The sequence below is a fragment of the Alosa sapidissima genome, chromosome 11 (genome assembly GCF_018492685.1).
Source record: "Alosa sapidissima isolate fAloSap1 chromosome 11, fAloSap1.pri, whole genome shotgun sequence".
NCBI classification, from domain to species: domain Eukaryota; kingdom Metazoa; phylum Chordata; class Actinopteri; order Clupeiformes; family Clupeidae; genus Alosa; species Alosa sapidissima.
Genome location: NC_055967.1, coordinates 37,594,278 through 37,619,487, shown reverse-complemented (window position 1 = coordinate 37,619,487; position 25,210 = coordinate 37,594,278). Strand labels below are relative to the sequence as shown.

The 25,210-nt window shown below is 46.9% G+C and overlaps 1 protein-coding gene across 2 annotated transcripts in view; it reads right to left on the bottom strand.

The window, feature by feature from the left end:
- Positions 1-24,824, bottom strand: part of LOC121724530 (PDZ domain-containing RING finger protein 4-like) — a 50,795-nt gene extending 25,971 nt beyond the window's left edge. For both annotated transcript variants that reach the window (XM_042111161.1, XM_042111162.1), the window contains exon 1: positions 24,268-24,824. In XM_042111161.1, the coding sequence (XP_041967095.1) occupies positions 24,268-24,336 (69 nt within the window). In that variant the 5' untranslated portion in view covers positions 24,337-24,824. The remainder of the gene's footprint in view (positions 1-24,267) is intronic.
- Between the last annotated feature and the right edge of the window lie 386 nt (positions 24,825-25,210).

Sequence of the window (25,210 nt, the reverse complement as noted above, 5' to 3'; positions counted from 1 at the left end):
ACCCACTCAGTTCTGCTTCGCTTCGTGACCTTCATGTCTGACAAACAGAAGCAATTTCCCCCCTCTCTGCTCGGCCCATGACCATGTTCACTTTGCCGACCCCGATGTCAGTCAACGTTTTTTACGGCCTACTTGCTCAGATGACTTTTCAGCCACACATATAATACACTTGCCACTCAAAGTGAACTGTTCTGTCAATAACATGTCCTGACAAAACAAAACATGCTATTTACAGATTGTAAACAAATTGAACATACAACATAGATGCACAGTTAGACAACAATCAGACAGCAATTTTCCCTCTATAACCTTTGTAATGTAATAGCACAAAATATTATATATAATGCTGACTTCATATAATGCAGCACCGATGCCATCTTTACTAGATGATGAGGGAGAAACTGAAGAATCAATTTCTGATGATGAGGATGATGACTGAAGTGATTTATTATTATGAAATGTCTCCATTCAAGAAACTAATGATAAAATTGACTTACCCTAAAAAAACATGTATTTTGACCTTTTAATTGCATTTGTATCAGGTTTTAAGCCTGAGATACGGAAAAATCTCCAAATGGCGGCCATTTTGGACGCCATCTTGAATATCTCAGAGAGCACAAGGGGGATTCACGGGGACTTTTAGCATGTAATTCCTATTTTAGCATGTCATTCCTATTTTAGCATGTCATTCCTCAAGGTATTCTGAACAGATCCTGACACATTCATTTTGTTACTCATTTGGTGTAACCCTATTACTACTGGACTATATAGCGTACCTAGCTGATTAATATAGCACACCTAGCTGATTAATATAGCTAGCTGATTAATATAGCGTACCTAGCTGATTAATATAGCTAGCTGATTAATATAGGGTACCTAGCTGATTAATATAGCGTACCTAGCTAGGGTACCTAGCTGATTAATATAGCGTACCTAGCTGATTAATATAGCTAGCTGATTAATATAGCGTACCTAGCTGATTAATATAGTGTACCTAGCTGATTAATATAGCGTACCTAGCTAGGGTACCTAGCTGATTAATATAGTGTACCTAGCTGATTAATGTAGCACAGTGCTAAAAAGCATTTAAGTTAAATAAATAAGTGCTACATAACTTAGATTAAATAAAGTTCATAATTGCTCATTAGAACTAAAATTATCTTGAAGTTATATGATATTGGAATTTAGGAGTAAGGTCAAGAAATAAGCTTATTGTCGTTCATCTCCATTCCATTCAATTTGGGTAAGTGAAAGGGATTATGGGAGTTGTAGTTTGATACACAACTGTGTTTAAGTCATGTATGTGTTTAAATTCATTCTAAGAGTTTTTGTTAAAAATATTTCATTGGCAAAGTGAAATGTATAATGTAACATGTAATATTTTGATGTTGTGTTAAAAAATATATTTCATTGTATGACTTTTGTATGCATGGAATTACATGTGAGGTGAAAGGTTGCAAACCGCGCGAGAGAGGAGACTGGATAGTTGAGGAGAAGCCACGTTGAGGACTTGCTCCGTGCTTAAGTGACTAAACTTTGAAATAGAACGTGACAAACGTATATTTTGCCAGTCGGACTAAATTGTGAACTTGGAAGCCGAAGACTTTGTAGTTGACGTTTTGGGAAAGTTGTCATCTCGTCACCGAGAGGATTCCTGTCATTGAGTGAGCTGCCAGTCCATGGTCATTGCGTGTGAGAGACTGCCTGCCTGTGCCGGTGCGGTGACTCGACGGGAAACCTACCACTTGGGATTAAGGTATCGTTACTTGTTTCTCTTGCTCTAACGGAGTGAAGGGGTCCTTTGTTTTTGGCCACGCCGACCACAAGCGACGCTCCAGGCCTGCAACGGTTAGCTGCTAGGTTTTAGCTCATTTGCCGGCTAGGACTGGGGTGGGTGAATCACGTGTGAATGTGTGTGTGTGCGCGTGGGCCCGTGTGTGTGTATGTGTTTTCATGTTAATGTGTTGTGTACTGTACTTTAAGCTTACTGTTAACTGTTAGCTAAAGTGTGGCTAATGTAGCCTACTAGTTTCTAAGATCCTACTGCATTTTGAGGCTTTTGAGGTACGTGTAACATTTTTGATTTCTTGTACATTTGCTAAGAAAGTATGTGTTGAATACTTTGCTCCATTGATACACTTGTATCTTATTTTTTTTTTGTTTATATTGATAATTCATTCTTTTGGTAAATTGAATATTTATATTCAGTAAACTATTTTTATTTAACATTTTAATAACTGAGTTCTGAGTGTTTACTTAGTGTTAAGATACCATTGGGTAATAGATTGCATATGTAAATGGTATTTCATGTGAATATGGTTTAAGTCAGTTACACACAAGTAGGTATACAAGGGTTAAAAAGTTATTTATTCAAAGTACATGTAAAGACACAAACAGACATTTAAACAGAAGGTCAGCAAGAATTCTATATATTATATATACTTTACTGGGATTAGTTTAAGAACCCGGGAAACGCCCTTTAGTACCAGGAGATAGGCCTAGGGGGCGCTACATTAATATAGCGTACCTAGCTGATTAATATAGCATACCTAGCTGATTAATATAGCGCAACTAGCTGATTAATATACCTAGCTGATTAATATAGCTAGCAATCAGCGTACCTATCTGATTAATATAGCGTACCTAGCTGATTAATATACCTATCTGATTAATATAGCACACCTAGCTGATTAATATAGCTAGCTGATTAATATAGCACACCTAGCTGATTAATATAGCTAGCTGATTAATATACCTAGCTGATTAATATAGCGCAACTAGCTGATTAATATAGCGTACCTAGCTGATTAATATAGCTAGCTGATTAATATAGGGTACCTAGCTGATTAATATAGCGTACCTAGCTGGTTAATATAGCGTAGGCTACCTATCTGATTAATATAGCACACCTAGCTGATTAATATAGATAGCTGATTAATATAGGGTACCTAGCTGATTAATATAGCGTACCTAGCTGGTTAATATAGCGTAGGCTACCTATCTGATTAATATAGCATACCTAGCTGATTAATATAGCGCAACTAGCTGATTAATATAGCATACCTAGCTGATTAATATAGCTAGCTGATTAATATAGCATACCTAGCTGATTAATATAGCGCAACTAGCTGATTAATATAGCGTAGGCTACCTATCTGATTAATATAGCATACCTAGCTGATTAATATAATGCACCTAGCTGATTAATATAGCTAGCTGATTAATATAGCACACCTAGCTGATTAATATAGCTAGCTGATTAATATAGCGTACCTAGCTGATTAATATAGCGTAGGCTACCTATCTGATTAATATAGCATACCTAGCTGATTAATATAGCGCACCTAGCTGATATAGCATAGCTAGCTGATTAATATAGCGCACCTAGCTGGTTAATATAGCGTACCTAGCTGATTAACATAGCATAGGCTACCTAGCTGATTAATATAGCGTAGGCTACCTAGTTGATTAATATAGCATACCTAGCTGATTAATATAGCGTAGGCTACCTAGCTGATTAATATAGCGCACCTAGTTGATTAATATAGCGTAGCTATCTGATTAATATAGCGCACCTAGCTGATTAATATAGCGTACCTAGCTGATTAATATGGGCTTAAGAGTGGTGCTGATCCCTGGGGCTCTGGCCCATTTCAGTGGCTCCATGTTCAGAGCTCATAGACTCATTACAGCAGGATGCTGAGACACAAACTTCAAACGTACAGAGAGAGGGTCTTAGAGGAACCAACAGCACACAGCCCCTGGGACAGGGACGACATGATCAGGTGAGAGTATTTCAACAGCACTTTTAGGTCCCTCTCCGCAAAATGGTAACAAATTAGTGAGTGGAATTAGTGAGTGGAAAGATTTTGACATGACAGTCATATACTGTAGCTAAAATGATCTCTAAATGTAATATCTGTACCTCATTCACATGGAATATTTGTAAAGATTTTTTTATTAAAATGGGGAGAAATGATACTCAGTGAAATTACAATTCCATTATAATGGCAATATAATGATTCAATTCTCTCTTTAAAAAATAATGACAATGGGGGAAGAGCCAAATGGTAGATTCATCAAATGAATGGTTTTCCAAAAGAATGGGAAATGTGGATGCCCATATGCTTAACAGGCATGTCAAAATAAAGGCCCTTTCAACCCATTTCTGTTAGAAACTCTGAGTATATTTAAAGAGAAGAAAGGAATAGTTTGCTGGGGACTTGCAGCCTACCACCTGTGGAAATCTGATATGAGCTGTAAAAATGCTCTGAGCGATCAGATTTGGGATTGTAAACTGATAGTACTTGAGGAGAAGTTGGCTTTGATTTGGTCTGCTAAAGGTAATTAATGAGACAGGGAGGGGACAACGTGAGCAGAGGCAGTTGTTCATGGAGCGCAGCGGACGTTTGCGTCTTAAGAGCTAAATCTCGGATAAATATAGGCTTTACTGAGACTGGAATTGGAGGCTGGGCCTAAGTAAGTAATTAAAGTCCCTTGAGAGACATCACAAACTAACAACCAAGCTTTTTCTTCACTCTCAGCCAATTATTTGAAATGTCTACTTCTGGAAGCTTTTCATCCTTTGAAAAAATATGAGTATCTATTTCATATCAAACATTCTCTGGCATGGTTTACTTACTCCACTTGATAGCATGGTAAATTAGATTTAAAAAGCTAGTGTCTATTTGCACCCCTGGTACAAATAGCCTTGGCCACACAGCTGAGCTATTCACACCCTGTGACGTAACAACAGCTCGCATTGCACGCACGTTGCTCGCATGCACAAAAAACATGGCGGACACATTGTTTTTTCATCAGCAGAAAGTGAAGAATTCTGAAAGGTTTTGGTACTAATGTCTGTTCAAATTAAGTTTCAGTTGGAAAAGTTGTGTTTTATTTTCATAATCTTTGTTCAGTGAATGTACAACCATCAGTTTGTTAGTTAACAGAAATTTTGTGATAATGACGCTCAGGCCTATGAACTATATGTTCGCCTGCAAACTCTCATCTGAGTGTGGAAGTAGATAGCTCAGTGGTTAGCGTCATGGTTTAATACGTGGGAGACCGGGGTTTGATTCCTATGTAAAGCGTTTTGGCAGAGATATATAGAAATGTAAGTGTGCATGTGTACCAACGTCTCTGCAGAGAAGACGCACAATTTGAAGAAGAAATCAGTTCTCAAACGGAAGTTTTGATTGCAACAATTCACACAGTTCACGCAGCAGGGTGTATATAGCACACATACAGTACTATATACACCAGGGTACGAATAGCATTCACTTCTAATTATACAGTGATGCAAACAGCATACCTTATTCAGAGTGTCTATTTGCACCCCTGGTACGAACAACATAGGCCACACAGCTGAGCTATTCACACCCTGTGACGTAACAACAAAAACACGTTGCTCGTTTTTTGTTATTTTTTATTTACATTGTGTAATCAATATGCCAGGGTAAATGCACCGGGTTACGAATAGCATACACTGATATTTGTACCAGACGGGGTATTAATAGAACACATTGCTGTGGGCGCCGGGTACAAATAACATTCACTTCTAATTGCACAAGGGTACGAATAGCATACACTGCTAATTGTACCAGGGGTGCAAATAGCCTCATCCTTAAAAAAAATCATCACTTATAATGCAGATGCATTTTTTTGTGTAAGTTGCGTCAACATCAAAAGCTGAGCTTGAACAACTAAACCAAAGCAGACGTCATGCACGGTTGGAAGTGATATCACACAGATCACAACATTTTTCAATTTATCAAGGTTCATCACCAGCGTTGGCTTTCATTACAAAAAATAAGGACATCTACAGTACTCTGGCAAGTTGTTACTTCCTAGTCCCTGAAAAAGACATTTCTTTACCCAGAGACCTCATGTTGCTTCCTGCAGTCTGACTGCATCCTTTCGTAAGCAGGGGGGAGAGAGAGAGAGAGCAGATTTAAAAGCCAAGATTGTGCCCCACACATTAATTCTCACTTCCCTGACACCCAGAGTGCACTGCTCCGAAAGCAATTAGCATGGGATAAGCACTATTTACATAATCACAGACACGCGCCTGCCCACAACAAAGACTTGGTGGCGCCGCCTCACGCACTGCTGGGCTGTCACACCACGGGGTAGCCCTTCATTATGGCAGGGACCCCATCAGAGGGTGGCACACAAGCTTCAGATGAAACACGTACGGGGAGGGTAAAGGGTGGCACACAAGCTTCAGATGAAACACGTACGGGGAGGGTAAAGGGTAAGCAGGAGGCCTGAAACACGTACTGTACGGGGAGGGTAAAGGGTAAAAGCAAGAGGCCTGCTGCTGCCCACTGATCTGCCCGTTAGGCCGTAATTAGGAGTCTGGGGAGGTGTGGAGAGTCAAGAGGTTGGTAGATTGATGGACCCCCTGGCCCTAAGGAAGGAAATATCAAATTGGACAGCAGCATGAAGGGGAAGATGGACAGAGAGTGAGAGAAAGAGAGAGAGAGAGAAAAAGAGAGAAAGAGTTAGAGAAAGAGAGAGAGGAAGTTTGGACAGACAGACAAAACACAGGTAGACAAAAGCCCAGCACATCTTCATTATCTCTAAGAACCAATCAGCTACAGCTATGGAACCTCTCTGTAATACTGCAGCTAGGGTGAAACCTCTCTGTAATAAGGTGATTCATAAATGTAAAAATATTGATCACCATTAAAAATTGGTCAAAAAATAAAAATCTGTGATGGTCCAGTGGTCTCAATGATAGTGGATCACCCATGACACCCTCAACACACAAAACAATACACCAGATGTAGGGCAGCCTCCAATAACACATTCACATTGACTAGAGTTCATTTGAAGACTCTAATACAAGACTTGGGAGCAGCCATTAGGTGGGTGTGTGAGGGGAGGGGGCTGAAGTGTCTGACAGCAAAATGACTCTCTTGTGATTAAGTGTCAAGTCACCAACCCACTGACGACAGGAGCGTTTCTCATGTCAAATGGTGGAATTAGAGGTTGGGCACTAGAGAGAGTAGCAAGTGTGAGCCCAGAGGATCTAAGTGAGTGTGAGCGCACCCTCCCCTCCCCATGTCTTTGGAGAGTGACAAAGCCAACATATGCAGCAGCTGGGTATCTCTGCGCTCCCTAGGCTTGAAGGTTCCACCAGGTTTTACTACTATGTACAAAAACATCCAACTCTCTACATCTAATGAGCCTCTAACGCTGGGTTGGGCTCATTATTGAGAGTCAGGGAGATAGTCGCCAGACAATACAAACTCAACATAAGTCTGGGACGTCTGATAAATAACCTGCCATAAAACCAAAGCATGTCCTGATAATGCACATGAAAAGCTGGTGATAACGATGGGCAATCTTTAAGGTAAATATCTCGGTGGCCAATGTGAGACTGTGGAGTAAGAAAGGTGGCATCAGTCTCTTCTTCTCCGCACCACTTCCCCTCGCACACTTTCCGAGTAAGTAAACAGTCCCGGGCAACAGGAAATGGGATGTGACTCGTGGACGAGACCACTCCCTGCTGTGGCTAACTGCTCATGATTACACAGCACAAACAAATAAAGCTATCCTACAATAAAACCACCCCGGGCATCTCCTCTGCATTACATATGCAGGCAACCTCTGTCATCTCGCCAGAGATAAGTTCTCATCATCACTCTCTCATAATACGCCAACACGAGACGCATTCATAGCTTTGATAGGAGATGAAGCTGACTGATAGTTGGCCCTGACAAAACATTTTAATAACTGGCGCTGGTGATATGGGAATATGTTTTGAATACAGATAGCGTCTAAGGGTTTTGTGGCCACTAAAGGAAGGACGTTTAATGGGGAGAATAAATCATATTGCGCAAGGCGTCGTCTCCGGCACTACGTTAGCTGAGAGCGGTCCGATTGTTGATACATGTAAGGCAAACGTTAAGGATCATAAAAGTGATAACAAGAAAGAGGAAGGGAAATGGAGGGATGGTGTGTTTAAAAAACAACACAAACGTCTGCCGAGGAGGGAGGAAGGACGTCTATTATTCACCTCAATATTGCACTATATCAAGTGAGCAAACGCTACAGTAAGTCTTTGGCAATCTCTCCAAGCTCTCGTCTGCTGTTCTCACACAGTCCTGAGTGCAGGACAAACCTCTCCTCCAGCCCAAATCAAACAGCATGGAACACACCTCCACCCACATTTTTATGGAGCAGATGAATAAATAGTTTGCTCCAAAGTAAACCTTTCATGTCATTCACTGACGTATGAGATCTTTGTTTTACTCTGAAGTAATGAGGTCTCGTATCGACAACTTTGAAGTTATTTGCTACAAGTTTTTAAGAAGGAACAGGTAAACTCTGCAAAGATCATCCAGAGATTATTTAGCCATTTATATTATTTAGTTGAAAGGAAACATCTATTAAACAAATCCTGTGCCCCCAGTGGGGGTAATGAAGACTTGCCCACAGAGGTACTCACTTGCAGGCTGAGTATGTATTTGTACTGCCTCAACTCCTCCGTCATTTACTGATGGATTTGATTTCACTTTCAGACAGGAGACGCTCGTTGGGCGCTCCTTAATGACATCAACGGCACAATGAATTATTGAAAGTAGATGTCACTCTTTCCATGGAGCATGCCAATTTCTACATAATGAAATGCCTCTCAAACATGTCCGCCACGCAGAACAGTCGATGAGAGAGCTTGTAGAGGAAACAAACGATTGCCTAACCCCCTGCCCCCCCCCCAAACCGCCAAAGCAAGCGTTAATGAAGTAAGGTGGCTCCCTGTACATACCCAGGCCCATGCATACACAAACAGGCCTAGAGGAATATTGATTGTGCCTGTCTTGTTCCTGGGATTAAGCAGGCCAAACGCTGTGGAGCGTCTCTCCGCAAACAGTACATTAAGACTGGGAATTCAATTATTTAAGCCGCATGGCAGGTGCGTGACCCTGCGGAAGTGAGTCTAGCGTCACGCTCGCCAGTCAGACTCGTGTATTGAACCCCCGCGCTCCCGCTCCTGCACTGGATGGAGCTCCATGGGGAGGGCTGCTGGGGCACTCTGGCACGGCCTCTTCGGCTGGCGGCGCTCCCTGGCGTTAATGGGTGTAATGACGGATTGTTCCACGCGAGGGTCTCCGCTCATTTATTCTCATTCCGCCAAGAGCCGGGCGAGACCGCAGCCACAATCAAGAACCCCCCCCTTTTAATTCCCGCTCAAATGTGCTGCCTAATTGACTAATGGAAGTGGCCTGCACCTCCACCCGCCAGCATCATTACAGCCACATCAGCCCCTAATCAACAATTAAAAATGACACTATTACTGTGATAGCATCAAGCTGCTTCCATGAATATGTGTACAAGTACCTCCTGATTGGGCAGAGGGAGAGGGGCAAGGAGAGGACAGTGGAGTGACCTGTGGTGCCAAATCAGTGATGCCAGAGGTGACTTCTGGACAGTGAGATGGACAGGGAGGTGGACCAGACGAGGTGGACATCTGCTTTCACAGTGCGAGCTGGAGGTGGGGGCAGCGGGCAGCCACAGGGGCAGGGCTAGGAGGTGGGGGCAGCTACAGGGGCAGGGCTGTGAGGTGGACGAGATGAGGTTGGGGGAGGGGCCTGCTGTGCCACGGCTGTCTCCGCTCAGTGCCCCACGAGCAGGTGCTTAATTGGAGGATGGCTCCCGCCAAGCGTGAGGACGGGCTGCCACTGTTGCCCACACGCCAGTCAGGTGGCGCCTGGGAGCGGGCAAGCGAGCCTCAGTTCATCCCTGCACCCCCAGTGCTGCGCGCACCATCTTCCAGACTGACCGGGTGGCCACGCGCGCTGCGGCGAGCTCCACGGCATCAGAGCTCCAGAGGTCTCGTCCAATGGGAGCCGGAGCCGGAGCTCACCCGTGCCTGAACTCCTCTTGCTCTCGAGGAGAGTGATTAGATCCATTTAGAGCAGCAGCGCCTGGCAAGCGTGGCCATCTCATGTGGAGCCAATGTAACACCAGAACGGGACCAAATGGCTTCCGTGATTGGAAAGCAGAGGGGGTGGCATGGGGGGGTGGCATGGGGGGGTTGGTTGGGGATAGGTGGGCATCCGTGCCAAATCCACCCAGCGTTTCATAATTAGATGAGCGCAATTGGTGAGGAACAGAAGCGTCTGCTCGGCTACAATTCTCCGATAACGATTCTCTGCGACGGAAGGCCGGGATGGGAGCCCAGTAGCAGAGATAATTAGAGACCCAGCAGAAATACCCGACGCAAAGAAAAGCTGTGTTTAAAGTACACTGTGGGCAGACAGCGTGGGCAGACGGCGTGGGCCGGGCCCATGTGGCACGCTGCAGTTGGCACTGGGGAGCAGGAGACGTCTGCCCCAGCATCACCAGAGAACCCTACGGAGGGAACGCGCACGACAAACGCCACGACAACGCCACAGCAACGCCACCAGAGAACCCTACGGAGGGAACGCGCACGACAAACGCCACGACAACGCCACAGCAACGCCACCAGAGAACCCTACGGAGGGAACGCGCACGACAAACGCCACGACAACGCCACAGCAACGCCACCAGAGAACCCTACGGAGGGAACGCGCACGACAAACGCCACAGCAACGCCACGACAAACACCACAGCAACGCCACGACAAACACCACGACAAACACCACAGCAACGCCACGACAAACGCCACGACAAACACCACAGCAACGCCACGACAAACACCACAGCAACGCCACGACAAACACCACGACAAACACCACAGCAACGCCACGACAAACACCACGACAAACACCACAGCAACGCCACAACAAACGCCACAGCAACGCCACGACAAACGCCACAGCAATAATCTCATTCATTCATTCAATATGATCCTACTGTATTAATCAATCATTTGTTGTTGACATTTAAGTTCAAGTCCATGTTCTTTAAAACATGTCTGCATGTATATTACTGCAATTTCATGGTCCAGAACAGTTGCTGTGTCGTCGTTATAGCTGCGCCTCTTTGTTCAGCCATCTTGTCCATCTGGCCACTCACTCCGAGCCGCAGCATGCCAAGCGTGAGCCGGACCGATGGGATCATTGGCACGAGCAGGCGGTCACAGGTCAAGTCTGTCCCTTTTCCGGCCGAGGACGCTCCGTCCAAGAGTCTTCTGGCCTTTGGTTCCAATTGCATCCGAACAAACATGTGTTGGTGCGGCACCCGTTAGCCAACTCATGCAGAACAGCATGTAGTGAGACCATTTAATAATTCAGATCTGGACTGTCGGACAGAGATAAACCACTCTCCAACGCTGATTTAACTGGCTTACCATAACCAAGTCCAGTCATGAATTTATGTGTATATTGCATCTTAGTAATTCAGTGTGAGGGCTCTGAGGAGACTCTATGGTGAGCATCAAATGCAGAAGGCAGGGCTAAGCTCTGGTCTGTGCCAGGTGGGTGACAACTGCATGAATTATAAATGCTATATCATAAATGACCATATTCAAAGTTTTAAAACTGCCAGTGTGATTTAATGTTGCAACATTTAGTGAAATGATGGCACATAGTAAAATAGCATATTAGAGCATCAAAGCGCATCCATTTCCACAGCAGTCTGTCCCGGTTACAAGACTCAGAGCAGTGAACATGCCGGCTCTCTGTGGGTGAGAAATCAACTCTGCTTTCATATGCCTGCACCATTCCCAGGGCATCTTGGGTATTTCTTTCTGGGGGCAGAAATAAACACCTTCCCCAGGGGCATGGCGCACATGTGCACAAACACATACACACACATGTGCACACACTCACACACACATATGCACACACTCACTCACACATACACACACACTCACTCACAGATACACACACACACTCACTCACACATACACACACATATGCACACACTCACACACACATACACTGATAAGAAATCTATTTGTTGTGAAGTGCTGGTCTGTATACTGTAGACAGATTCATCTTGTGTTTGTGGGGGAATGTCAGAACTGATGAACGTCTGCCCTGGAGAGGAATAAGACTTAGACCAAGCCTCCGTCTGACACAAAAACCCCATCCCTTAGGCATCTCTCTTTCCTCCTCTCTCTGACACAAAAAACCCATCCCTTAGGTATCTCTCTCTCCCTCTCTTTCCCTCAAAAAACTATGATGCTGCTATTGATTAGTGTGCATGGTTCCTCTGGCGGTCTCACAGCTGCCTACGAGCTAAACGCTGCTTTCAAACCCATCGCCTCAAACCCCTCAGGTGAAACTGCTCCCGTACCTCCCATCGCTACAGACTTGAGGGGAAACGATCCAGACAAAAGAGATGTTCCCTCTTGTTGCTTCCCCCTTTTTTTATTTATTTATTTAGATCAAATTTGCACCATGTCTTGGACAGAACCGTTTCATACAGTCCTCAGAGATCTGGAGCAACAAAAACACTCACACTGTTTTAAAAGTGTTAATGAGTGTCGTGGGGGAGAAATCTTTTCACAGCGTGAGACAGGGGAAGCTGTTCTGTACTCATCCCAGAGTGACTTCTCTGAGTAAGTGCTGCAGGGGGGCTTTAGCGGAGTACATCACAGACACTACCCCAACTGCCCCTCACCCCTCTCCCCTCTCCTGTCTCCTGGTGTGAGGGGCAGCCGTGGGCATCAGAGAGGAACGGACGTGCTCGGTGACGACATGGCTACCGTATAATGATGAGCCCACGACACGTATGGCCTTCCTGTTAGATACTTCCTGACCGACACTCTGCCACCACATGGACGGATGGGAATGAGACGGGTCGAGTCACGGCGGCCAGATCAAGCCGCCATGCTGTGGTGCCGGCCACGATCGACCCGGTCAACATCTCGTTCATGCCATTCCGCTAGGGCTTAGCTCCACATGAAAAGGCTCAGCTGCTTCTGATGGGGTTGCATGTCCCATGTGAGGGGCAGTCAGTCATCTATTGTGGCCAATCAAAAAGCATAAAAAAGGTGAAGTGACCATAGAGAAGGATTCAGCGGTTACCCCGAGAGACAAGGGTCCTTGCTGATAGGATCCCTTTAGTCTTATTAACTGGCACACTTCAATTAAGAGTCTCATTTTGAGCCCTTTTGTGAATGACTAGCTTTGCTAAGTAGATGGTTCTAGTGCTATTTGAGCCCTTTTGTGAATGACTAGCTTTGCTAAGTAGATGGTTCTAGTGCTATTTGAGCCCTTTTGTGAATGACTAGCTTTGCTAAGTAGATGGTTCTAGTGCTATTTGAGCCCTTTTGTGAATGACTAGCTTTGCTAAGTAGATGGTTCTAGTGCTATTTGAGCCCTTTTGTGAATGACCTAGCTTTGCTAAGTAGATGGTTCTAGTGCTATTTGAGTCCTGATGTTCACAAGCTCATATTCTGCTTGTTATTTTTTTCTTCCCTGAATCTTATATCTGCCTTCAATTTTATATCAGTATCATTAAAATGCTCCAAATGCATATTTTGCGAGGGACATTATTTATCAAAATGAATTGCATTTGTGATTGTGCCTTTGGGTAAAACAAGCTTTAAAATGAATAATTGACATTCCTGTTCTACAGCACATTGGACATAAAATTACAACACATTATTCATGTACTGAGTTTCATTAAAACTTTGTAATTAAATAAGCTCAACCGCAACACTTTCCAAATAATACGGCCCGCTGTGAATGGATTTTGCCATATTGGCTTTAATTGCCTGTTACAAAAGAGCCAGTTCGACCTGTGCTCCTCCTCAATGGAGGAGGAATTGATTTCAACGGACAATGGCTTGCTGATCCTTAAGGCTTTCAGAGCTCGGCTCATTGAGGGTAGGAGAGCACCCGGCCTATGGAAGTGTGTCGGTGTGTCAGCATGACAAAAGCAGCACGACTCACACTCATCTACACCCCAAAAGCAGCACCACTCACACTCAACTGCACCCACAACACTCTCCGCACGTGACCATGTGAGCTTTGTGTGTTGTCCACTGTTCTGTAGGTCGTAATGCCTCTAATGCTCTCCGGCGTCCAGACTCCTATTTTTAGAGGAGCATGCAAATGCAAATGACTTTGCTGCTGGGCCGAGGATGCTTTGTTGTGCTCCTTATCGGCTCCTCTCTGGCGCGGCCGAGGCAGTGTGTGTGTGTGCGTGTGTGTGTGTGTGTGGGGGGAGGGGGGGCAGGCATCAGCGGTTCCCATCACCACTTGTCAGTCGCTCCCCTTATCAGAGGAGGTGCAGGGGGAGCTCACTGACCTGTAGACTGACACTCGTTGCTGGCCGCCAGCTGATCTCCAGGCTCTGGCAGACATCAGACACCCAATCCCAACTAGCATCGCACACACAGCTGCACACACACACACACACAGCTGCGCACACACACACACACACACACACACACACATACACAGCTGCACACACACACACACACACACACAGCTGCACACACACACACACACACACAGACTCCTATCTACACCTATTCTTCAGCTGCTTCAGCCTTGGAGCACCACTGTCACCTCTGGAGATCTTCATGTGTGTGTGTGTGTGTGTGTATGTGAGCATATGTGTGTGTGAGTGTGAGTGAGTGTGTGTGTGTGTGTATATCTAGATGTGTGTGAATACATGTGTGTATGTACAGTATGTATGGACCTGTGGTTTCTGGCCAAGCCCTATCACTGAACTGATCACATGAGCGTCTCATTCTGACACTCGCCTCATTTTTTCCGAATGTCAGCGCTGATCCTGGCTGGAGATTCTCTCCTGGAGGAAACGGCAGCTACGGCCTCCCAGCTCGTCTCAGGCACACACACACACACACACACATCCAGCACATTCCCTCAGACCCGATAAGAGAAGGTCTGGTCCAAGCTCCTCTCAAGCCCGATAAGAGAAGGTCTGGCCCTAGTATCCTCTCAGACCCGATAAGAGGAGGTCTGGTCCCAGGCATTCCATTTGTTTTCCCTCAAGTCAGGAAAACAACACGCTGTAGCAGGATACAAAAGACCAGCTCATCCAGCAAAAGCACGCTAGTAAAGACCAGAGCACGCAAGACCAGAGCATGCTAGTAAAGACTAGCTCATCCAGCAGGAGCACGGTAGTAAAGACCAGAGCACGCTAGTTAAGATCAGCGCACGCTAGTGAAGACCAGAGCACGCTAGTTAAGACCAGAGCACGCTAGTTAAGAGCAGCGCACGCTAGTGAAGACCAGAGCACGCTAGTTAAGACCAGAGCACGCTAGTTAAGATCAGCGCACGCTAGTGAAGACCAGCGCACGCTAGTAAAGACCAGAGCACGCTAGTTAAGACCAGAGCACGCTAGTGAAGACCAGCGCACGCTAGTAAAGACCAGAGCACGCTAGTTAAGACCAGAGCACGATAGTTAAGACCAGCTCGTCCAGCAGGAGCACGCTAGTAAAGACCAGAGCATCCAGCAGGAGCACGCTAGTAAAGACCAGCTCATCCAGCAGGAGCATGCTAGTAAAGACCAGCTCATCCAGCAGGAGCATACTTGTAAAGACCAGAGCACGCTAGTAAAGACCAGCTCATCCATCAGGAGCTCGCTAGTTAAGAAACAGTTCTTCTGAAGTTCTTGGAGAATTGGCTGAAAGTGCACCATGCAGTGCGTTAAACAAACACTGGACATGCACAGCTGTGACTAAGCCAACAGGGCCACACACTATTGACCTATTACAATAAAGAGGTCACACACTCTATCGACAGCCTGAGGTCCCCATCACCTCCCACCCAGGCCACATAAACAGCAATCTGCCTCTGCAGTAGTCTGGCACGGGATTAATGGGAGCCAGTCTGGTGAGTGGTGGACAAAAAGTGGGAAAAAATAAGGAGTGTGGTGCCGTTTTAATTAGGGCACATAAATGTCACCCTCCTCGCCATGGCTACGGAATTAATGAGCATTCCTTCTGTCTCCTTAAACGGAGCTAATCAGGCACGGCGAGAGGCCCAACCCGCCACAGACGGCCCTGACGTTCCTCCCGTGTTTTCATTTCGCGGTGGCCGCATTGTTTTAGTCGGCGCTGACAGACCCAATGCCAAGTGGTTGGGGGGTCCGCTATCACCCGCACACCGGGCTGAGGCTCGCATTTCATTACAGCGGAAACATTCTCCTGCTGGATTTATGCCGTCTCGTAAAAAAAACAGAGAAGGTGGAGGGGGTGGGGGGTGGGGGGTGAGGTGGTGGTGTTGTAGGGAAGGAGGGGGAGGCTGCTTTGAAATGCATAAAATTTCATTTGTGTGAAAACGCGGCTATCTCGCACTGGCAAACCAAATTTAATAATGTGTCTTTTCTTTGTGGCGGGAGGAGACCAGGCATTAATATTTCACTCTTTGTCATTGAAGACACTCGGCCGTATAGGAGCAGGCAGATTGCAGGAGGCGGAATGCGCGTGTGTGCCTTGCCATTGTCCAATATTCATATCGATAAAGCCCATAAAGTCGCCCTGCGAGTGATCTACAGGCTCGCTGGAATTAATGAGGAGGGGGGGTTATGGAGAAATCTGTGCGGAATTTCCGTCCGTCAATTCGGTTTTACTCGCTGTGTGGGTGACTCATGCTGACAGACGCTGATCTTAAAGAGTGAGTAAGAGTCAGCGGGGCATGACCACGAGAGAGTCAGAGTAAAAGTAATGACCACGGGAGAGTCAGAGTAAAAGTAATGACCACGGGTTATTGTTTTGTTTTACTCACACAGTGATGCAGACTGGACTTACCTCACCCCTGACCAACACCGGCAACACAAACGCAAGCGATCTGTCTAAACCCTCTGACAGGCTATGCGTGTGGCGCATCTGCCCTTGGGCTGACGTGACCAAGTCATGTGCCTGAGATTTAGGAAAATCAATAGAGAAAAAGAAACAAACCTGATCACATTACGTCACTGAGTGTAAAAAACACACTTCAAAGCCCATGTCACCAGCACAGCCCTGACGAGAGGGGATGGGAGAGGGGATGCGTAATGCAAGCGTGACCTATTTAAAGACGTTTAAAGTTGGAACCCAGCAAAGTATGTGTATCCCTGGAGACTGCTTCTAATACATGCGTGGCAGTGTGCGTGTGTGCACCTACGTGTGTTCATGTGTGTGCGCGTGTGTGTATGTGTGTGTGCATGTATGTGTGTGTGTATATGTGTGTGTGCATGTATGTGTATACGCATGTGTATGTGTGTGTGTGCCTGTATGTATGTGTATACGCATGTGTGTGTGTGTGGAAGGAGGGGCTGTAAACAGGAGCTGTGTGTGTGTGTGTGTGTGTGTGTGTATGGAAGGAGGGGCTGTAATAAGGAGCAGTGTGTGTGTGGCCCCGTGTGTGTGTGTGTGTGGAAGGAGGGGCTGTAAACAGGAGCAGTGTGTGTGTGGCCCCGTGTGTGTGTGTGTGTGTGTGTGTGTGGAAGGAGGGGCTGTAAACAGGAGCAGTGTGTGTGTGTGTGTGTGTGTGTGTGTGGCCCCGTGTGTGGGTGGAGAGAGGTGGCCGTGTGATGGTGATAAAACTCATTTTGAAGAGGCAGCGTGTGGCGGGTCAGAGCGCGCAGTGGCGGGGATTTGATACACGGCTGAAAAGGTCAACCTCGCTCTTATTGGGATAAGGAACAGGCACGCAGGAAAAGGTCAATTCATCAACTCCCTCTTAAATCCTCTGCAGGCTTCCTCAAGGAGATTTAGTGGACTTGCTGATAAAACCCATCGACTTCATATCTGCGCATTTATTAGCCCCTGTTGGATATATAGATGACGCCACAATCTAGCGAAGCGAGGCTGACAAACCATTTACTGCTCCGAAAATGTGACCTCCCCTCATTTTGTTTCTCAAGATGAGACACATAAATATGTCACAAAGTCCCCATTTCGGAATTTTGCAATTCAGACGTGGTCATGAGTAGAACGCGAGCCACTTGATGTAACATCCTGCGCAGTGTCTTGAACGCAGCTGCGTGATGGGTGTTTTGATGCAGAAAAGGTTGGGGAGGTCTAGTAAATATCGCAGGCGTTAGAAAAAAAACACAGACTCAGCGCTTTCGGATCTCGCGTGAGATCGGAAACACACGCCTCGCGTGGACGTCAGCGAGGACCAGGAGGTATCCACTGAGGGTCCACCATGGCCACTGACTGATCCGGAGCTTGATTAAAAGTGAGAGGATGGAGCACAGGATCCTTTCTGAGCGGGGTTGTCATAATGGCCAAGGCTCAGAAATATGGGTCCTGCACAACGCCTCGAACGCGCCGTCTCTTCATTTTGGGGAAATGCCTCTGGAGTAGATTATATTTCAGGATAATCACCTCAGGCGGACACCAGATCAGTCAAGCCGCACATTTCTCCTCCCCCCCCCACCCCCCCTCCTTGCTTTGTTCTCTCTATCAATTTTAATGGTTGAGGACCATCATTCAGAGAAATGTAATGGGACAACAAGATGGATGGGGGCATTTGTGGCCACGGGTCCAGGAGATGGGGACAATCTGGTGGGGGAGACGTTGGCTGCCAGAGGCCTGATGGCCAAAAATATCACAAACACTCAAAACACACCAAAACACACTGACTGCAAATGTATATGTGTACATCTAAACACACACACATGCACACACCAATATAAACCAGTCCATACATGCAGCTCACATATACCTGAATGCACACACACACACACACAGCGCACACACACACAGCACACACACACACACACACACACACACACACACACACACACACACAAAACAGAAGAAAAAAATGCACAGCACGGGTGCCCCATAATCTTTGCTATGTGAAAATAATGTAATCACAACACACAGTTATGGTCGTTTGACATGTATATGTTTCAAATGTAAAAGCCTGACTACATTTGGCAGCATTAATAGCAGCCCAAATATATCCTCCCAACCACTAGATGAGACTGCTGACTCTTCAGCAGCGGGAGTGATTTCCCTGGTGAACCATAGGGAACTACAGCACTGCTCTGGACAGCAGCCAGCTCCCTATAAGGCTCTATCCACACAGCACAACTCGGACTCATGGGAATTGTAGGATGCAGTGACTCCCGGCCCCAGCGCTTATGAGTGATGTTACTTCCTCCTCCACAGTCAACTCAGCAGGATTGGTGCAGAAGCGTTTGTGCATCAGGCCACGAGGAGGAGGGAGAGCTTGCTGTGCACCATGTACTGTACGAGCAATACAGAAAAATAGCACCATACTTCCCCATACGTCACCATACTTCCCCATAGTTCACCATACGTCCCCATACTTCACCATAGTTCACCATACTTCACCATAGTTCACCATACTTCACCATACGTCACCATAGTTCACCATACTTCACCATACGTCACCATACTTCACCATACGTCCCCATAGTTCACCATACTTCACTATGCTTCACCATACTTCACTATGCTTCCCCATACTTCACTATGCTTCCCCATACTTCACTATGCTTCCCCATACTTCACTATGCTTCACCATACTTCACTATGCTTCCCCATACTTCACTATGCTTCCCCATACTTCACTATGCTTCACCATACTTCAAATCCCCAAACCCATTTTACAATTAAATACTCTTCAGTGAATGACAGTAACATACTTTGAATTAAAGACACAATGTCACTGGGCTTTAGATTCATGGCATAAAAGTACTGAGTATCTGTGCTGATTGGCACAGTTGCACTGTTGCGTACTGTACTGCACAGTACAGTCCCAATGTAATAAGGCTTGTGCAGCATAGTGTATGACTCTCACTGCACTGGGACTGTAATCTGCCATCTCCTTTAAAGAGCGGCCCATAAGAGCTCAGAGGCACGTATGCTGCTCGTAAATCTTCTCGGCTACTTCTTTATCAGCGATGATCAGGCCTGTTCTGCCTCATTAAACTGAGCTGCTCCTGAGCACGTGCGTCCAGGCCCTCGCCCAGCAGAGCCCAGCAGCCAGGTCCACTCTCCTCTCGCCCCCGCCCATCACTCACTGTCTGACTGCCGCCGCATCAACGCCACAGCTCCGGGACCCGTGGAACTCTCCAGAATCCAGGAGTGCGGCGAGCGTTAGGGAGGGCCATTAGGCAGCGATTAGGAGTGAGAAGAGTGACCGCAGAGTCAAAGACAGCTGACTGGAACTTGTCATACTCTGGCATGCTAGATTGGTTCCACTGCTGCGCTAAGCTGTAGGATGCTGTTTGCACGGTGACAACGGACCTGCGGAGGACTGCCACCAGCTGGCTTGTTAAATCCCGTTTTTGGACGTGTTTGTTGGTCATGGCTGGTCCCACTCCGTCTCCCTGGCGGCCAAAAATCTATCAAGCACAAAAGAGACCTCCCAGGGTTGGAGCACGCTTACATCCACGAGGAGCTCCAACAAGGAGGGAGACCAAAAAACCAAAACTAAACAAGAGCTCTCTCTCCCATAGCCCCTGCCAGCACAGAGCCCACCGCACACAGCCGCATCTGTGCTCCCGCTAATTAGCCCAAAAAGAGTCACACCTCGTCACACCTCGCCGCATCCAACATCCACCAGGACGCCGCGGTGACACTCCGCTGGGGAGGGGAGCATGACAAGCTCGGAGAAAAAACGACTCTAACTCCGACTCCCACGGTACCACAGGGAGGGCCATTACTGTTGACGCCTGATGCTGGTGCATTACAATGGCTTTCATTCTGTAGGGAGATCCCATCTATTTCTCTGCAACAGTTACTTCTGTCTTCACTTCATTCATGCATAAACAAACTTGCGCTTTGAAAGTAGTGACAGCTCATTCCAGGCAAACATTTTTGTCTACTCAGCCACACAGTTTCTCCAACACATTTGTCCTTTAGACAAAACCAGGGAAGTTAAGCACTGTGGAGAACTATGCATGTCATACTGTGAATGAATGGACTGGTGGAAAGTTTGCTTCAAAGAGGGTTGCTGAGGTTGCATATGATTCTGTGTTTAACAAGTCAGCAAAGTTTTTGTTACTTTAAGATGGATGGACACTAGTGTTATGTGACAACTAATCATAGAATGTTGATTGTTCATTGTTGTATGTAAAATGTTGATATTTGTTGTGAATATTATAGAAGGGCTCCAGTCCCACCTTACACAAGAGTTCTTACAGTAAACGCTGTTTCAGACACTAAACAAGTCCTATGGAACATGTGCTTTCAGTTCAAATACTGGCACACAAAAGCTTTTGTTTTCCCTCTACTCAAAGTGCATTAATACAGTGTGCCATAAAAAAGAGCATATTTGGAAGGTGGAAGGTCTGGCCATTTCCACAGCCAAACACCTGCAGCAGTGTTGGAGCCACACTCATAAATCTTACGCCACTCCTGGGAGCAGGCAGACCGAAGCAGTGTCAAAGCTGCCCGGGCCGGGAGAAAGGAGAGAGAGGGATAGAGAGAAAGATAGAGGGAGAGAGGGATAGAGAGAAAGATAGAGGGATAGAGAGAAAGATAGAGGGAGAGAGGCAAAGACTGACCACCGTGACTAGTTTCTCTCAGAGCCTCTTTATGACCAAACGACAGAAGGCTGCCCCTTGACACATTTGCACACAGGACATGTACATAGCCTACAGTAAAGGAACCCTGGACATGTACATAGCCTGCAGTAAAGGAACCCTGGACATGTACATAGCCTGCAGTAAGGGTGAAACCCTGTGTGTTTAACAAGGGAAGAATCAGAGATGGAGACAAAAGAAAGTGACAAGGAATCAGGATTATATTGGTAGGGAAAGTGAAGGAATCAGGATTATATTGGTAGGGAAAGTGAAGGAATCAGGATTATATTGTAGGGAAAGTGAAGGAATCAGGATTATATTGTAGGGAAAGTGAAGGAATCAGGATTATATTGGTAGGGAAAACATTGGGATGCTCTTGTTCCAAACTGGTGCAGTCAGACAACCACATTCAGAAGAATGCAAAATGTCACACATTGCCCCCCCCCTCTCTTTCTCTTTCTCTTTCTCTCTCCTTCACTCCCCCCCTCTCTCACTCTTCTGTCCATCATTGCCTCCGCTGATGGTGCTAGAGCAGCGAGGCTGCCCAAAAGAGTCTTTTGCACAGATGGAACAAAAAGACACCCCTTATCTGAAACGTTTGTTCGTACGACCGACCCTCCACCACCCCCACCAGCACCAGCACCACCCCACCAGCACCACCCCACCAGCACCACCCCACGCTCCCATCCTCTCCCAGGGTCTCTGCGAGCCGCTCAGCTCCAGCTCCAGGCAACAACTGTGAGCGGCTGCAAATTTATCTACAGCGCAGGACAAGGAAGCGGAGAGAGAGAGAGAGAGAGAGTGAGAGAGAGAGTGAGAGCAGAGAGAGAGAGAGAGAGCAGAGAGTGAGAGTGAGAGAGAGAGAGAGAGCATGCATATCACCCCTTTGTACTCCAAGCTTTGAGACAAGCCAGCTGTAAGTGGCAGCACGGCGCAGAAGCTTTTGATGATCAATCTTCAATCATGAACCTATTCAATGCCAAACTAAGCAAGAAGCCAAGAAGCACATTACAGCTTTCCGTTTCTTTTTACACAACATGAGCACATGGGCGATGGGAGAGCCGTGGGACAACTGTGTTGGACTGAGCCAGGAACCCCAGAATGACTTTCCGGATATTTCTCCCCCTCCTTCTCCTCAGTTAATTAGCCTTAAACTCTTCCCATCCCACCACCAACACCCCCCCCACGCCCACGCCCTCACCCCCCTCTCCCGGCAGAGGAAGACATGTCACATCCGATTAGTGCCGCAGGGGTCATTTTATAAGGCGGCTAATGAGGCTGGTGCAGGCGTCAGAGACGGCCGCACAGGCAGAACCGCGCGCTCGGGAACCGGCCGAGCTTGCGTCACGCCACGCGCTTCCGTCTGGGACACCCAGACCCGGAGCCCACCCTGGACGCGAGAGTGGAGCAGAGGGAGCAGCGACCCCGGGACACGCAGGGGGGCATTAGGGTGAGCAGGGGGGCATTAGGGTAAGCTCCGTCTAAGACCACCAACGTGGGCACAATGGCCAGACAGGGCAGAGACATGGCTCAATGCCTCCGAAATCTCTGCCGTTGGATGTTGTGTCAGTAGTCTAGCGTGATAATCTGGTTTGTGTCAGTAGTCTAGACTGCTAATCTGGTTTGTGTCAGTAGTCTAGAGGGCTAATCTGTTATTACCGCTACAGTGCTGACATAAAACCACTTTCTACTACAAAATCCATCATGAAACAAATCCAATCAACCACTGAACTGTGAGCAAACATGCAGCCCTGATGACACACTCAAACTTCCCAAATTCCAAATCCAATTCAGTAAATGTACACAATTGTGTTTTAATGCAGCGTTTAGGCAACTAAACATCACGATGAAATGTTCCTCTTTGATTCCAGCATCAGCATAAGAACATCAGATCAACTATGTGACACAGAAACACTGAGCTTAAGCTGCAGCTCTTCACCAAAGACAATCAAAGCAGCTTTAACCCCAAACTGTCATCCGAGTCCACTCGTCCCAGGTACGTATGTGAGAGAAAGAGGGAGACGGAAGGAAAAGAAGAACAAGGAAGAGAGGGAGAGAGAGAATAACAGGAAGAGAGAAATGTGTCCTCTTTTTCAGCCTAGGGAGTACGCTCACAGACATACTCTCACATCCTTAAGGAGACATACTCTCACATCCTTAAGGAGACATACTCTCACATCCTTATACTCTCACATCCTTAAGGAGACATACTCTCACATCCTTAAGGAGACGTACTCTCACATCCTTAAGGAGACATACTCTCACACCCTTATACTCTCACATCCTTAAGGAGACATACTCTCACATCCTTATACTCTCACATCCTTAAGGAGACATACTCTCACATCCTTAAGGAGACATACTCTCACATCCTTATACTCTCACATCAGTCCTCTGCCTTTCACACACTCTCATAGTTTGTCTCCATGAGACACTTTCCCTTACCCAACGCTTCCCTCTCCCTTTCTGTCTCACTTGGTTTCTTCTCACTCTATCACTCTTGTTCTCACTCTCTCTATCACTCTCTCTCACTCCTTCTCTTGTTCCCCTCTACACTGGTTGTGCTCATTATACTCTGTAAGGCAAATCAGACTGGAAAAATGGAAACCAAATCGTCTTTACAAGTCCACAACAATAACTGTCTTCATTTCTCCAGCACTCCTCTCTTTCTGCCTCTCTCTATCCACTCTCTCTCTCTCTCTGTCTCTCTCTATCCATTCTCTCTCTCTCTCTCTCCCACTGTCTCTCCATCTCTATCTCCCTCCTTCTTCAGCTGTCACTGTGCGGCAGGTCAGTGTGGTGAGCAGATGTCACTGGGCAGTGCGTCCTCGTCCTTCTCCTTCCGAGCGCTGCGCTTACCTGGGCAATCTCGTAGAGCAGCTTGTAGTGTTCCTCTCTCTTCTGCAAAGTGCACAAATTGCAGCCCATCCTAGCCGTCGCGTCACGCCAGGTCACGCGGGAGCCGCCAGGTGCCCGGTCCTCTCTCGCCCGCAGTGGAACAGACCGGGGCTCACCCGCCAGACCAGTGTGCCGTTTCTCATCAGTCAATCCGTGGCCAGGTGTCTATTTCAGAAACATGTGCGTGCAGCCACGCAGCGCGCGCAAACACACACAAGAAAAAACACATACACAAACACACAAGCGCGTGTGTGTGTGCAGAGGTGTGCAGCACCAGCTGGGTTGTGAACGGAGGCAGCCACGCTTTCTCTTCCTCTCTTCCTCTCTCAGAGTGCTTGTGGCAGCAGCGGTAGCAGCAGCTCTGTCAGTGTCGGTCTCTCACTCCCCCTTCTTTCTCTCATCCGCTCTCTCAGCCTTTTCGTTTTTCTCTCTCTCCCTCCCTCTCTCTCTCTTCCTCTCTTTCTCCCTCTCTCTCTGTCATACGCGCACTATCAGACCCGTACACGCTTCACGCGCTGTTGTTGTTGACTCCCACTTGCGGTGACACTCCCCCTCTCTGGATGGCGGGGCATGAATAGTCATGAGAGGGCTGCAGCAGCCTGTCTTGGGGAAGGGGGAGTGGCCAGGGGGAGTGGTCAGGGGGAGTGGTCAGGGGGAGTGGCCTGGAGAGTGGGTGGTGCCTGTGACACGGGAAAGAAAAAAAAAAAAGACCGGCTGGCTAATTAGGGGTCTGTCAGCGTTACACAACGAGCTCCTCTGGTGACCGTCTGTGTGTGTGTGTGTGTATGTGTGTGTGCGTGCCTGCGTGTGTGTGAATGTGTGTGTGCTTGCTGAAGTGTGTGTCTGTGTGTGTGGCCATGCACACACAAAAATCTATGTCTGTGCAATCTATATATGCATCCAA